We start from the raw sequence: 15,741 nt of genomic DNA, 5'->3' as shown, positions 1-15,741 counted from the left end.
ACCGGAGGTAATCTCTATGACGTCATTCCAGGTCACTGACGCTACGTTCCCAGCAGCTCATTCACCAGTGGTTCTGAGCCTGGACGGTCACATCTTGGCACCGTCCAGGATGAAAACTAATTATACCCCAGACATGGATTACAGCGTGAGACAGAACGACAGACAGGTATGGTATATTGGTTTTTTATTTTACTTTTATTACAAGAGAAAGAGGGTTTCGGTGGAATAAGCGTTTGGTGAGTATAACTGTGCTTTTTATTTTTAAATAAAGTAAAACTGTGTTTTGTTTTATTGCTAATAAAAGACTTTATTCTGGCTGTGTATTTACCATATAACTATAGGATTAGTAATGGATAGGTGTCTTATAGACGCTTCTCCATTACTAAGCCGTGGACTTGATGTCACTGGGCTTGATGTCATCTGACAATACAAAGGTGACATCAACCCCACAAATATCTCCACTTGCCACTGCTACACGGCAAGTGGGACGAGCCGGGCAAAGCGCCAGAATTGGCGCATCTAATAGATGTGCCTTTTCTGGGCAGTTGCGGGCTGCTATTTTTAGGTTGGGGGGTCAATATCCATGGTCCCTTACCAGCCTGAGTATACCAGCCCCCAGCTGTGAGCTTTAGCAAGGCTGGTTGTCAAAAATGGGGGGACCTCACGCCGTTTTTTTTAATTACTTATTTAAATAATTTTAAAAAACAGCGTCAAGATCCGTCCATTCTTGATAACCAACCTTGCTGAAGCTGACAGCTGAGGGTTGCAGCACCCAGCTATGGGTTTGCCTTGCTGGTTATAAAGAATACAAGGGAACCCACGCCGTTTTTTTCATTTATTTATAGTGCAGGCAGTGGCTGATGATTACTCCCATCAGCCGCTCCTGCTGTCACTGCTACAAGCAGCAGCAGGGTAGACTGACGGGCATAATAGTCCCATCAGCCGCCGGCTGTTGTCTCTTTTATCACTTAAATATAACTCATCATTCTCCCCCGCTTGCGCCGATCGCCGGCAGCGCATGGGAGAATGAGGAGAGCGACACACACACCGCAAGTATTACGGACACCTCCGGTATCGGAAATGAGCTGTGTGCATACACGAGATTTGCAGGAGCTGGTGATGAGACTGCTTGTGCAAGTTATGTTATCACACCCACAGGGGTGAAATAACATGGAAAGAGGACAGACTAGACTGGGCAACTACCGTAGCACCTCATCAAGTAGTCAGAGTCCTCATTAGCATTTGAAAAACAGAGGTTAAAACTACTTTCTTTAAATGTAGGTTTCAGTGAATAGCTTAGGCAGGGAATTTACTCATATGTTAATAATAATCTTTATTTTTATATAGCGCTAACATATTCCGCAGCGCTTTACAGTTTGCACATATTTTCATCACTGTCCCTGATGGGGCTCACAATCTAAATTCAATATCAGTATGGGGCTCACAATCTAAATTCCCTATCAGTATGTCTTTGGAGTGTGGGAGGAAACCCACGCAAGCATGGGGAGAACATACAAACTCCTTGCAGATTTTGTCCTTGGCGGGATTTTAACCCAGGACTGCAGCACTAACCACTGTGCTGCCCATGTTAATGCTTCTTGGTTGAAGGGCATAGGGGATCCAAAAAGTTCCCTTTAAGTTAGGTTACTTGCGGGTTTTTATCATGCATGTGTGCATTTTTTGTCTCTCATCGGTGCTTTTTTTTGATACTTCCTGTCTTTTGCGTTGACAAAACTTTGCTATAATTAGGTGCGGATTACATGCGTTTTTTGTGTGTTCCCTTCGTGTTAACTTTAGACATGGTGCAGATATGAAACAGTGCGTTAGCTACTGTAGCATAGCTGGCAGATTTCATGAATCCCATCCACTTTGCTGAAACTTCAAAACTATGCAGCGTCAAAGCTGCACCAAAAGCTCATGGTGTGAGCATAGCCGGAGAGATTATTCAGCCGCTGCGGCAAAGTTGTGTCTTTATTGAAGTGACCAGAGAACCAAAACACTACAGCTAATGCTAAACTGCAGCAAACGGGGGAAACGTAATTGGGATGTGGGTCCGCCAGTACAGACGTACCAGACCGGGGTCACACAGGGGCTTCTGCTGCTCGGTCCACCATTTTGTTGCTGGAAGAGAAGACAGATGGTCTACCTGGCGCCATTTGTACCTGTGAGAACTAGTGACCAGTGGAACTGCAGCAGAGCTCTGGCCACAGACGAGAAAGTAAGTACACCCAGTCGTCACTAGCACGGGTGTCCTGGTGTCCGAGTACGTGACTAGACCCCACTGTGGCCGAGAACTTCTCCTCACAGCAACTTCCAGCTACTACGGCAGAAACTAGGCGCAGTGACAGACAACCACACAGAACCATATAAAGACGTGCTGCCTCCCGGAACAGTCCCGGCACCTGCTAAAGCGACAAAGAGCGGCACTGCGCGGAAAGGAATACCCACGTGGGAATCCCCCACCTCGCGGCCATCTTGCAGGCAGTGAGAACCACATGGTAGGTAAACCCAAAATGGCCACTAAGAGCGTCGCGCTCGGCTCGTTCATAGGTCCCTTTAGCGTCTCGCAGCCTCATTGGTTGGAGGTGTGCGTTCCAAATCAAATCTCTCGCTGCCATTGGTCACACGTTCGCACAGGATCAGAAGCGCAGAAAGAGTTAGGGGCGGAGACTGCTTCTTTCGTCTATCGCGGATTGGCTGGAGGTGAACACGTGACACAGAGCCTTTATTAGCGCCTTCTCAAGATCCTCGCCACCACTCGGTTTCTTGTCACAGGCAGTTCGTGTCGTTTTGAACAGCTCAGGCACGTGATCCATACATCCACGGGAACCACACAGCCACCGCCGACATGGTGAAATTAGCTAAGGTAAGTGCGCGCGCGGGGAGGTAGTATCTAAGTATGTGATTAACATCGCCTACATTTAGGTGCCTTTACCATTAATTGGTGTACATCTGTGCAGTGCGCGCTCGGCTGACTATAGGCCGTGGCTGTACACAGACGGTAGCGTCTTAGAGACGGGGCAGATTTCTGTGGCCTGGTAGCTCGCAGCTACAAGAAAGGAGTTTCGTAGTACGCATGCGTGTTACAGAGAATAGCGCGCGCTACGACCGCTGACGTCTGCATTTGCGTAGCCGGTATCGGCGACAGGGCAGAGGCCGCCTGTGAGTGTTACCTGCCGGGAGGGGTCGGATAGTATTAGAGGAGGCTTGCGCGGCCCTAACGGCGCCATTTTGTTTTCCCGCTTGTTCTTGTAGTCTGCGGCCTCACTTCCGCCCTCACGCTCGCTGTGCACTGGGGTGTTCCACGTGGCCGCGGAGGGAGATGCCGCATGGGTGATCGGACGGCACATGGTGTCACCCCCCGCACGTGTTCTCCTCATGGCCGCTCCCGTGTCCGGGCTCATCATTTCCCTCCGTGGCACATCACGTGGACGGCTCGGTGTGCGCTTGTATTGTGCTTTATATGTATATTTTCCTGTGCATTTGATAATTATTTGGCTTATTTTGTGTTTAAGGGAGCAAAAGCACAAGGCAAACCTAAGAAGGCCCCTCCCCCCAAGCAGGAGGACTCCAGTGAGGACGAAGAGATGGAGGAGAGCGAAGAAGAGCTGGTGAGTTCTGCCACCACTGGCCAGGAAGGCTTTTCGCTAGGTTGTCTATTGGTCACTTTTCTTATAAAGTTGGTTGCTTGAAGTGAATGGAGACTTTCCTATCCTGGCTGTATGTCACACGATGTGGATGAGCCCTCTCTGCGTCATCCAGTCTCCTCAGCACTGCGCTGGTGTACTTATCTGCCCTGTTGAGTGGAGAGCAAAGTACTGCGGTATACACAGCCACTCTGACCTTTCCCAGCACCTGTGCAGTGATTTGCCCTCAACAGGGCAGATAAGTATGCCAGCACAGGAGCGCGATGCCAGGGAGCCATGAAACATGCAGGAGGGCAGCGATCATAAGATGGAAGGTGCCGGACCTGTGACACACATCGGAATGGATCACCCTCCCAGGTGAGTATGAGTTGTTTTTCCTTATCTTTCAGGTCGGACGGGGGGCTTATTTATAGCACTCTACAGGGTGGGCCATTTATATCGATACACCTGTGTGGGACATTTACATGGTTACACCTGGGTGAGCAGACTTCACAATGGTCGCCACCCATCTTGAAAAGTCCCCCTCCCATATACTAATGTGCTACAAACAGAAAATTGATATCACCACCCTATAAATGGCCCACTCTGTAGAATTCTGGTAGAGAAGCCCTGAAAGGCGGTGGCTGCATTTTATAGCTGCCAAACCTGGAGATGGGTTCGCTTGAATTTTTTTTTTTTTTTTTTTTTGTATTCCCCCATGGCAACATTTGGCAATCGGGCATAGGGGTGGCATCGGTCCTTGTTCAGTCACCACTTTGAATAGTGAGCAGTACCTGTAACCACTGGCTCTAATGCGGATACTGCTGTCACTGATGTGATGAACCATCCCCATCAGTCTATTATTGGTGACCTTATCTAGGAATTTGGCTGAAAAATCCTTTTAAATACCCAAAGGATCTGTATAATATGGTTAAATCTTTAGAAAAAGTACCATGTCATTAAAGGTGTTGTCCAATACTAGGACACATTGATATAAGTGTTTAGGGCAGATAAAATTAAAGCCTATACTCGCTCAGTCCCAGGGCTCTCGTGCAATTGTATGACACATGGTGCCTGGTGTCCAGTCAGTGCTGGCGGAATGAACTCATGGAGATCAACATCCAACACTGCGGAGACACCATCACGTTTCTCAACGCAGTGATGCTAGAGCATTGCCCCCATCCCTTATGGGAAATATGCAAAAACATGTAAATCAAGAGCCGCAGAGACACCATCACGTTTCTCAACGCAAGCAATGACTAGCCAGGTCTTTCACCGGGAAGGAGCAACCACGGGAAGGGCAGTCTCCAACGAAGGAAACCACCTATGCCAAAACATGGTATCCATCCACAGACAGCTGTTTCAGGGTATTGCCCCTCATCAGTGTGGAGTAGGAAACTGGCTAGTAGGAGCAATGCCTAGTAAAAGACACTGAAAAATGAGGATGAATGAACTCCTGGAGATCAACATCCAACACTGCGGAGACACCATCACATGTTTCTCAACGCAGTGATGCTAGAGCATTGCCCCCATCCCTTATGGGAATTATGCAAAAACATGTTCCTTCCCGGTGAAAGACCTGGCAAGTCATTGCTTGCGTTGAGAAACGTGATGGTGTCTCCGCGGCTCTTGATTTACATGTTTTTGCATATTTCCCATAAGGGATGGGGGCAATGCTCTAGCATCACTGCGTTGAGAAACGTGATGGTGTCTCCGCAGTGTTGGATGTTGATCTCCATGAGTTCATTCATCCTCATTTTTCAGTCTTTTACTAGGCATTGCTCCTAGCCAGTTTCCTACTCCACACTTATGAGGGGCAATACCCTGAAACAGCTGTCTCTGGATAGATACCATGTCTTGGCATAGGTGGTTTCCTTCATTGGAGACTGCCCTTCCCGTGGTTGTTCCTTCCCGGTGAAAGACCTGGCTAGTCATTGCTTGCGTTGAGAAACATGTGATGGTGTCTCCGCGGCTCTTGATTTACAGTCAGTGCTGGCGTCGCGGTCTCCACCTTTCAACGTCTTAAAGGTAATCTGTCACCCTTTTTTTGGCTTGCAGCTGCCGGCATAGACATCGGGGGCTTATCTACAGCATTCTGTAATGCTGTAGATAAGCCCCCGATGTAACCTGAAAGAAGAAAAACACGTTAAATTATGCTCACCGAGGTGGGCGGTCCGGTCCGATGGGTGTCGCCGTCCTGTCCGGCACCTCCCTTCATGCGATGATGTCCTCTTCCCCCATCCTGTAATGGCGCAGGCGCACTGCTTTTCCCTGTTGAGGGCAGAGCAGAGTCCTGCAGTGCGCAGGCATTGGGAGAGGTCTGGCGCTTGCGCACTGCAGAATTCTGCTCTGCCCTCAACATGGCAGAGCAATGCGCCTTCGCTGGAGCCATTTCAGGACAGGAGAAGAGGACGTCATCGCATGAAGAAGGGAGGCGCCGTGTTTTTTTTCTTTCAGGTTTTCGGGGGCTTATCTACAGCATTACAGAATGCTGTATATAAGCCCCCGATGTCTATGCCGGCAGCTAATAGGGGATAAAAAGGGTGACAGATTCCCTTTAAACGTGAAGAGATCCCAACAATCGCATGAGAGCGCCCAGGACCACCAACACTGCTGGAACGGCGCTGGCACAGGAGGAGAGTATAGGCTTTTTTAACTTTATCTGCCCCAAATATTGACAAAAGGGTTGTCCTAGTGGACAACTCCTTTAACACTTGGGGCTTGATTCATGAAGTCTGGACTGGGACCTATGGCTTAAGGAAAACCACAGCTTGTCACAAAGTAGACAAGCGGGTGTAGCTCCATTTCTCCCCAGCTTTGCCAATTTTCACACAGAAGCTTGGAATATATTAATCACATTTCTACCATTATTTTACTTGGTTTCATGTAAGCCCTTCTCACCTAATTGAGAAAGGACCCTTGACAACCATTGGGTGTCTGGCTCCATACAGTTATTTGAACAGGGCTTCCTACTGCAATCTGTGAGTGTATAAAGTGCATAGAATTGGTGAGAGGTTTTTATAAATGACAGCGCAGATGATGATTTTTACTATGGGACTTAATACTGATTTCAGTGATGATCTGCTTAACTGATGTGCTGTTTAATGTTTTTCCTCTTTGTGAGAAAAGATTCATTATAACTTGCATTGTAATCTTCTGCTCTTTCAGGAGCTTTAGTCCGGTGGACAACTATTCGTAACGATCAGCTTTTTTTTCATATAAGAATGCATACAACAGTAGCTGTCAGTCACTAATGGTGCCGCCCACCGGACCAAAATATCAGAAAAAGCAGGAGTTCAAATATGTCAGATTATACTGAATCTTCACCCATGACATGATTTGTATTTTTCACTCACCACTGCATTTGGCCATCAGAGATCTGTGAAATTGTCAGATTGACATTTTGGTTCTAACACTTGGCTATCTTTTAATGGATTGAGGTTCCTGTGAAGACTCCCTCTAAGAAAGCTACTACTCCAGCCAAGGCAACACCAGGGAAAAAAGCTGCTACTCCAGCTAAAGCTGCAGCCACGCCTAGTAAAAAGCGTGCCACTCCTGCTGCAGCCAAGAATGGTAAGAAGGCAAAAAAAGCAAGAAAGGAAGAAAGTGAGGAGGAGGATGATGACGACGACGATGATGAGGAGGAAGAAGAGGAGTCTGGTATGTATTTGGTTAATTTACATTTGGAAAGAGTTTAAGTAAACTTGTAGAGTGCTAACTTTTTTTTTCTAACCTTTCTAGAGGAAGAAAAACCAGTTGCCAAGAAGCCAGCTGCCAAAAAACATGTAGCTAAAAAGCAAGAATCTGAGGAGGAGGAGGAGGATGATGAGGATGAGGAAGAAGATGACGATGAGGAGGATGACGACGAGGATGATGAGGGTATGATTCCTGAATACACCTCAGCTTTGTAAAGAGAATGGGCATCTTGTTTGCTGTCAGTTCTAAGTGTTGCTATGCAGTTTGTTCTTTTGAATAGATTTTTTAAAATGTATTTTCCACTTTAATAAAAGTGGATTCCAAATGCTTTTATGTATGTGAGAGCAGGTGCTTGTACTCCCCAGGTCCAATGTGGTCACTTTCGCTGCTCTAGTCGGTGTTCTGGCTCCAGTGGTGACGTGAGCTTTTTAAATGATGTAGCAGCTGACAACCAGCACTGGACCTGGGGAGGCTGAGTATCTGGTTATGTTGGGTATGTTAAAGCGTACTGGGTTCTGTTTCCTTTAGTGAGGAACTCCTTTAAAGAAACTCTATTTTTTTTTTAAACTGCACATTAAGAGCAGATGGTGGTTAAAAAAAATAATCTCTCGCACTAATAGCGCAAATGATGACTATATTACTTGACTTAATACTGAATGAAGTGTTACTGATGTGCTTAGTTTCCAAAGTAACTTAATCATTAGAGGGCTGCATCCCCTTTAATATACACAATCTGTATATTAGAAACCCGATGTGTACCTTGGTTACCAGCTCCCTGCACCAGCGTGCTAGTAACTAAGGTATACATCGGGTTTCTAATCGCTGCACCCTGCTTAGAAACCCGATGTGTACCTTAGTTGCCAGCTCGCTGGTCTCCTGCCTGCTACACGCAGCAATGTGTGCTGGCCAGCAGGAGACCAGCGATCAATAAAATGTCCTGGCCATTCCAGGACGATCCGCGATACCCGACGGGGGCCGGTCGCTGGTAAGTGTCACACACCACAATCTCGCTTGTGACTCGCTAGCGAGATCGCTGTGTGTGACTGGGTACTTTAGACATGCTAGTCCTTTATTGTGCAACGACTAATCTTAATCTACCCCATTTGCTTATTTAGGCAACATAAGCAATAATTACTGCTGGGATAAATGGTACTGTAGGCTCTGGGTAGGGTTGATCGAATAGCTTTGGATAAAAGCTTGGCAGGGTCATATTTTTAAAGGGGATGTCCACAGCTAAGACAACCTGTTAAACTAAATGTTCGACCACACTAAAATAGCACTTATACTCGTTCCCTTGTCAGCGCTCGGTCTACCCGAGGCTGTGATGTGGTTGTGTGACGCCGGGACGCAGTCAGCTGGCGTCAGTCTCCGCCTTCAAACAAACTGAACATGAAGTCAGGGCTGCAGCTGATTCCCAGGCTCTAGTTCCAGCCAGCACCCAGGGGAAATAAAAGGGGGTGCCCTCTAGCTGCCAAGATTTTCTGCAAAATTGCTTGCTTCAAATACAAAGGTCAAAATGTTATAGATGCTGTGAACTGGTAAAATAAAGGTAAATGCAGGAGGAATGTTGACATCCAGTCGATCAAAGGTTCAGAACTGCTAGAACCACTAATTATTCACCATCAAAGACTTTCACATTTGCGTATTCGTTTGATTTTGTATCCTAATCAAATACCTCAATTTTAATGAAGATGCGGCAATGGCAACATCCCCTCCTGTTGCATCTAAAAAGGAAGAATCTGAAGAAGATGACGATGATGACGACAGCGATGAGGAGGAAGGTGTGTAATAAAATTCTTGTAGGCTGTGGAATATATATATATATATATATATATATATATATATATATATATATATATATATATATATATATATATATTTATTTATTTTTTTTTTTTAATGTTCGTTTTCTTTTCAGTACCTGTAAAGGATTCTGGAAAGCGCAAAAAAGAAATGCCAAAAAAAGGTGCTCCAGAAAAGAAAAAGATCCAGAAGACTGAAGCAGCTGAAGGTATTAACAGTGAGGAATTGCTACTGCAGATAACGTGTCACTGACAGGACAAAGTTCATATAGTGGACATGAAACGTATTGGCGTGCTTTCACATTACGTTTGTGTGTCCCTTTAAGACATACATCTGAAATTCCCCGCATAACTGAGTCTGGATGTTTGTGCCGGCAGAGCCATAGGCTCATAGTGCCGGCACAGCAAACATGCTCTCTGATGTGCACCATTTTTGGCATGGTCTGCCTGCTGAAAGCAGACACTGATGTAGTAGACTGCATCTGGGTATCCGCCTCCTGTAGGCGGACTCTCCTGAAAATGGTGCACATTAGTGCATGTTTACTCTGCCAGTCTATGGCCCCGCCGGTCCTTGCGTCCGGACCCCTTTTTTTGTGGGACATTTTGGACGTATGCCCTGACTGGAACACAGCGCAATGTTTTCATATAGATGAATGGTGCATTATTAGCTGCAGCAAGGTATAAGATTGCCCAGTTGTCTGTTGCTGGCCACCATGAAGAAACCTGAAAAACCCCATTATAGTTTGTCATTTAGGAATGGTTTCCATCATTACACCCTGTTCTTAAGCTTGTATTTTTTAATCTAAGCTGTAGCAGTATTCTGATGTAAACCTGTAGACCCACTAGTGGCCATTTGTGTTGCACCACCTTTAATTTTCCCTTCGTTGACATGTCAAAGAGCAAATGTTTACAGTTTTGTTTTTTCCTCTTGATTATAAGGATTCTCAGTCTTTGTTGGGAACCTGAATGCATCTAAGGACTTCAATGAACTAAAGGCTGCTCTTAAAGACTTTTTCACAGAGAATGATTTAAATGTGCAGGATGTCCGTGTTGGTGGTAAGAGGTAGGTGTATCTTAAGTTATTCATTCTTGGGTAATGTAACCTGACCTCTACCAGACCACCTATTAACCACCTTCAATTTGTACTCTAGGAGATTTGCCTATGTGGATTTCTCTTCTGCAGAAGAGGTTCAAAAGGCACTTAAACTATCTGGAGAAACTGTTCTTGGTTTTGAAATTAAAATACAGCTGCCAAATAACCCTGAGGAAAAGACCAGCAGTGTTGAAAATCGGAAAGGTATTTGTCTGTTTACAGGTGTTGTGTACTTGCAGTTTATTTGCTCTTAATTAACCTTTTCGTGTGATCACCATTTGCTTGGCAGAAAGAGATTCAAGAACTCTGTTTGTGAAGAATTTGCCTTATAGCACAGGTGCTGAAGAGTTGCTAAAGATCTTTGAGAATGCCAAAGACGTCCGCCTTCCTGTTGGAAAAGATGGATCTAGTAAAGGGTAAGTTAATGTTATGGGTAGTGTGGGGGTTCCTCTTTGTAAACTAAAAGATGCTGTGCATTTTTGGTCAATGCATGCCTATTTAATCATGTGATCTAATTTAGGATTGCATATGTAGAGTTCAACTCTGAGGAGGAGGCAAATCAAGCCATTGAAGAGCAGCAAGGTGCAGAGATTGAAGGCCGCTCTATTGTTGTTGATTTCACTGGAGACAAAAGCAAGAATGCTGGAGGCAGAAGAGGAGCACAAGGAGGAGGTTGGTGCTGACTTATAGTAACAAATCTATAAATAAAAAGTCCTCAAAACTAAAAGTGCTATGTAGGTGCTGGGAGTAAGTGCTGCAAGCATATGTGCCTTGTCCTGGGCTCTTGGCTAAATGCTTTCAATATTACATGTATTGCACTGTGAAAAGTTAGGTTGTTAAAACTGCTGACAAATTTCCTCTACTTAAAATCTGTGCAGTGGGATGCTTAGTCTTATGCTGAAGTCCTCCGGTTATAGTATAAACGACTGTCGGCTGGAAATGATGACAAATGAAAGAATCTGAATGCTTTTGTGGAAACTTACCGTATTTAGATAGTCAAGTTCTGATCCTGCTGGCTAATGTAAATTTTTGCTTCACTTAGTCACAAATTCCATCTTTAAAAAAGTAAAGCCTGTGTTAGAAATGCATATTTCACTTTTTTTTTTTCTTGCGGAAAGGTGATTCCAAGGTACTTCTTGTAAACAACTTGTCCTACAGTGCTACAGAAGACAGTTTGCAGGAAGTCTTTGAGAAGGCCACTTCTATTAGAGTACCACAATATCAGGGGAAACCTAAAGGGTAAGTATCTTGATCCAGTTCAGATTGTAAGGGACTACTATTTCTTATTGGCTGGTTTACATTCCTAGAGATCTAGGCAGATTTGTCAAGTCTATTTCTGGTTTTAAGTCCATAAAACTTTCCTTTTTTCATAGGTTTGCTTTTGTTGAATTTTCATCTGCTGAAGAAGCAAAGGAAGCCTTAGAATCTCTTAACAACACAGAGATTGAAGGCAGGACAATACGTATTGAGATCAGCCAAGGAGGTGGTCCTCATGGTGGAAGAGGTACATTTTCTGCTCTAATTAGGATTTGACCTTGTTTAATTGTGCTAAGAATAATGCCACATGAAGTGGTAGGAAAAAACTTTTTTGCTTGCAGCTACTTGCAAAGGTGCTTAGTCTTCAAAAACTAGTCATTTTCCATTTATACAGTGTTACCTGCAGAATTGCAGCCAGTTTTTTTGGTCTCCCACCCCAAATTTTAGTGTTGCTAATCTTACTGAACTTGTTTTAGGATCCACTCAATCAAAAACACTGTTTGTCAGAGGACTTTCTGAAGACACTACAGAGGAGACCTTAAAAGAAGCATTTGATGGTTCTATTAATGCTAGAATAGCAACAGACAGAGAGACTGGTGCATCAAAGGGGTAAGTATTGTAATCTAAAAATTGCTAGATATACTATTGTGCTAATACCTTCTCATTGAGCTCCTTCCAGCCAATTTATATTGTGGCTGGTGATGGATTCGCACGAGAAGAATAAAAAATAGCATGTTTGGCTTTGTCCCTCAAGTGAGGGTTGAATTGTTGAAAAGTGCAACATAAGAGCTAAAGTAAGAGTAAATGTATTTGATTCCCATTTATTCATCTAATCTTCTATCTTGTAACCCACCCCCACAGGTTTGGTTTTGTAGATTTCTCTACAGCTGAAGATGCTAAATCTGCCATGGAAGCAATGGAGGATGGGGAAATTGATGGAAACAAAGTTACACTAGACTTTGCAAAGCCCAGAGGAGATGGTGGCCGAGGTGGATTTGGTGGCAGAGGAGGTGGCCGAGGTGGATTTGGTGGCAGAGGAGGTGGCCGGGGTGGATTTGGTGGCAGAGGAGGTGGCCGGGGTGGATTTGGCGGCAGAGGTTTTGGCCGTGGTGGTTTTGGAGGTAAGGCCATTTCTGACAACACCCTAGTTACTGATTAAGTTTTTGGCAAAATGACTAAATGTTTGTTTGATTTTTAGGTAGAGGAGGTGGAAATATGGGACAAGGAAAGAAGAAAAGGTTTGATGACTGAATGGTTTGATTTTGCTCTATCCAAGTCTCAAGCCATCTCCCTTTACTGAAAGGACTCTGAGGGTAGGAGGGGTGCTACTTGTTCCCTTCCCTGTACCCCTCCAAATTAAACTAGCATTTGAAGAGCCTTTGGTGTGGACATTCCAATGTGGAGATAAACCTTTTTTTTTTCCTGTTGACACCTGGACATTGTCATTTCATGGAATGTGACTGTATCTTACGGACTTTTTTTTAAAGGAGTGTGTGTGAGACCCCGTATTGAATTTGTCAATGTGTGTTTTACCTACTGTACATTTATATTTTTCCCTCCAAATCCTGTAGTTTTGCTCTAAATGCAGAATGTTCTGGCTTGTGCTTCAGCAGCTTGTCTTCAGATTAAAGGACCTCATCTGGTTATGTTTTTTATTAGTATAAATATTCTGTTAGAACAGTTCATTGTATCATTTTATCATTTTAGTTAGTGTATGATCTAAAATATTGAATGGTCTACAAACTGCCCTCTGATTAAAATGGTAATCTCGACTCAGACACGTATGGCATACCGGTTGGATATGCTATAAAATGTTTGATAGATGTCACATTTGTGGGACCCACATCCATCTCAAAGATAACCATTTTGTAGCTTCTGTCAGTGGAGTTACCCCAAAAGCAGCTTTCTTTTGATAACTACTGGAGTTACACATTACAGTAAAGGTACAAGCGTACATGGCAATGTCAGAAATGCAGAACAAAATGTTAAGCTGTTCCTGACAATGTCAGATGTGAACAGGTGCAAGGTGCTGCCTGCAGTGGTGTACAAACGCAGCAGCAGTGTGCAAAGGTATATGTGAATATGGAATAAAGGAATTTGGAGCTGCACTACTGCTTATAGCTAATACTTCAAAAATGCACACCGGTTGGCCAATCTGTATGCCTATCCACCCTGAAAGTCATACTCCATTGGAAAAAGAAACCTATGCTATCAAACATCATGCCAGGGTGCACAAATTTGAAAGGCAGGTAGCATTTAGTTAGAAATGGTCTTAGATTGGAGGAATGCTCCATATTTGGAGTTGTGTGTAAGGCTTGTTTCACACTCTTGTTTAATCATAGATATTTGTGCAGTAAAGCGTGATGTCTAAAAACAGCTTTAGGCTATTTGTAATTAGAGCTAAATCTTGTATACCTTTACCCAGGCGAGTATGGTTTGATATTGTAGGTTTCATTCTACAATTGGGTAGATGGACACACAAATTACCTTGTTACCTCTTTTTTAGAAGTCTACAGCAGTAATGTAGTTCCTAATTCTCACATTTGATGATCTGTACCTTCCTGCAGTCTTGCTGCACTATGTCTGGGATGAAACTACTCTAACGAGCTATCCAGTTAGAAGATACTGACACATTGGGCTACATTATAGTGGTGCACATCTTAAATACAATTGCTCACTTTTGTTTTGCGTGTGTTCTATGGATGCAGAGGCTATTGTAAATAAAGCTTCTGTCCAGTCATTGCTGCAAAAAATTAAATGCAAGTCTGTACCTGTAAGGGATTGGTTTCTTGCCTGCATTTCATGTCTTTGTAGTGTTTACTGCAAGGCTGCAGTTCTAAACCCCTCTTCACTGAGCAGTAATGTGACTGCAGCTTGGCCTCAAGAGGCCTGAGCTAGTGAGACCCCTTGTCTTCTGTTCAGACTGCTGTGGTCTCCTTTCTGCAGTTATGCCTCCAGTGACTGGCTGCTTTATATGAACAAGTCTGAAAAGCTGACTAATACGCAGATGCGGAAAGTTTAGTAGTCTATTCAACCAAGTAAAAAAAAAAAGTACTTGACAGGCACCTGCTACACACACATGTCAAGGGCAAAGAGTATAAATTAGGCATTTTTGCAACTTATGGGAACAGCACCGACCAGGCAATTTTAGTGGATATGCTGTAATTGGTTAGACATTAAGAGGGAGCCTGCAGGGTTGCATAACTTGTGCACACTTAGGCTGTGTTCACACACAGCGTTTTTTTAAATAATCTTCCCATTCCTATGCATTTTGCACTTTTTGTGCATATTGATGAGTTTTTTTCCTGTGTAAAAACAGCAGTAATAAAAAACACGGCATGCTCATTAATTTCACGGATTTTTCCGTGTTTCTGGCTAGTTCTATGCGTCTTGAAAATGTGTGGGGAAAAAAAAACGCATAAACGCCACGCGGTTTCTGGGAAGGGAGTCAGGTTTTTCAGCAGAAATTTTCTGCTGCGTGTGCACTTAGCCTTAAAGTCATGGCTGAATTCTTACATTGCTGCAGAATTTTTTTGTGAAAACTGTTTACATCTGAATTGGGTTATACTTAAATGACTGGGAAATGTTACAGCATTTGCTGCAGTGGAGGAATGCACAATAAGGTAAATCTTCCTGACATTTGTAAATGTATGTTCACAATTTCCACATTGATGTACAATTACGTAATGGAGATTGTGTGGACAGAGCTTTCTGCTCAAGCATAGTCTGTGCCCTGGCAGTTTGTAACCCTCTAGGTGGTCCAGTCACTTGTAGCTGAAGTGTGGAGAGGACTTTCCCACTATAGATGTGATTGCAGGAATCTGATGGTTTTCATAGCACCTGGAGAGCAAATAATCAGCAAAGTCTGCCAGATATAGCAACCTGTTAGGGCCTGTCTATAATGTGGCACCTTGTCTGAGCATTAGACCACAAATTAAACAAACCTTAAGGTCTCAAAGGACAAAGTAAAACAGAAAAATCACCAAAAGCACCCATTAAAACAATGTGTACCTGAAATTTCTGAATTTGCAATGGCTATCACCACCTCCAGAACAATCCACTCTTCCCTAACTGACAACTGGGAAAAAAAACTATCAAAATGTTATATAACTGCAATCATCATCTTGTCTTTGAATTTTCAAGCACTCCCATGGTTAATAAAAATTACTATACCTCTAAAAATATGATGTAACCCCCCCTTTTTTTTGGTTGGGGGGGGGGGGGTGTAAAGGGGTTTGTGTGCAAAAACCACTGTATCCATACAAAT

General features: G+C 43.9%; 1 protein-coding gene across 1 annotated transcript; it reads left to right on the top strand.

Moving 5' to 3' along the window:
* Positions 1–2,708: 2,708 nt before the first annotated feature.
* Positions 2,709–14,251, top strand: NCL (nucleolin). Its single transcript, XM_073589313.1, has 15 exons — positions 2,709–2,866; positions 3,516–3,611; positions 7,067–7,286; positions 7,368–7,505; positions 9,014–9,103; positions 9,241–9,333; positions 10,064–10,187; positions 10,276–10,421; positions 10,507–10,633; positions 10,738–10,889; positions 11,336–11,456; positions 11,591–11,721; positions 11,951–12,083; positions 12,336–12,595; positions 12,673–14,251. The coding sequence occupies exons 1-15, from the start codon at positions 2,849–2,851 to the stop codon at positions 12,723–12,725; spliced, it is 1,902 nt and encodes a 633-aa protein (XP_073445414.1). The 5' UTR covers positions 2,709–2,848; the 3' UTR covers positions 12,726–14,251.
* The last annotated feature ends 1,490 nt before the right edge of the window (positions 14,252–15,741 follow it).

The sequence above is a fragment of the Dendrobates tinctorius genome, unplaced genomic scaffold (genome assembly GCF_039654945.1).
Source record: "Dendrobates tinctorius isolate UK_male_01 unplaced genomic scaffold, ASM3965494v1 ptg000107l, whole genome shotgun sequence".
Classification (NCBI taxonomy): domain Eukaryota; kingdom Metazoa; phylum Chordata; class Amphibia; order Anura; family Dendrobatidae; genus Dendrobates; species Dendrobates tinctorius.
This window is presented reverse-complemented; position numbering and strand designations above follow the sequence as displayed.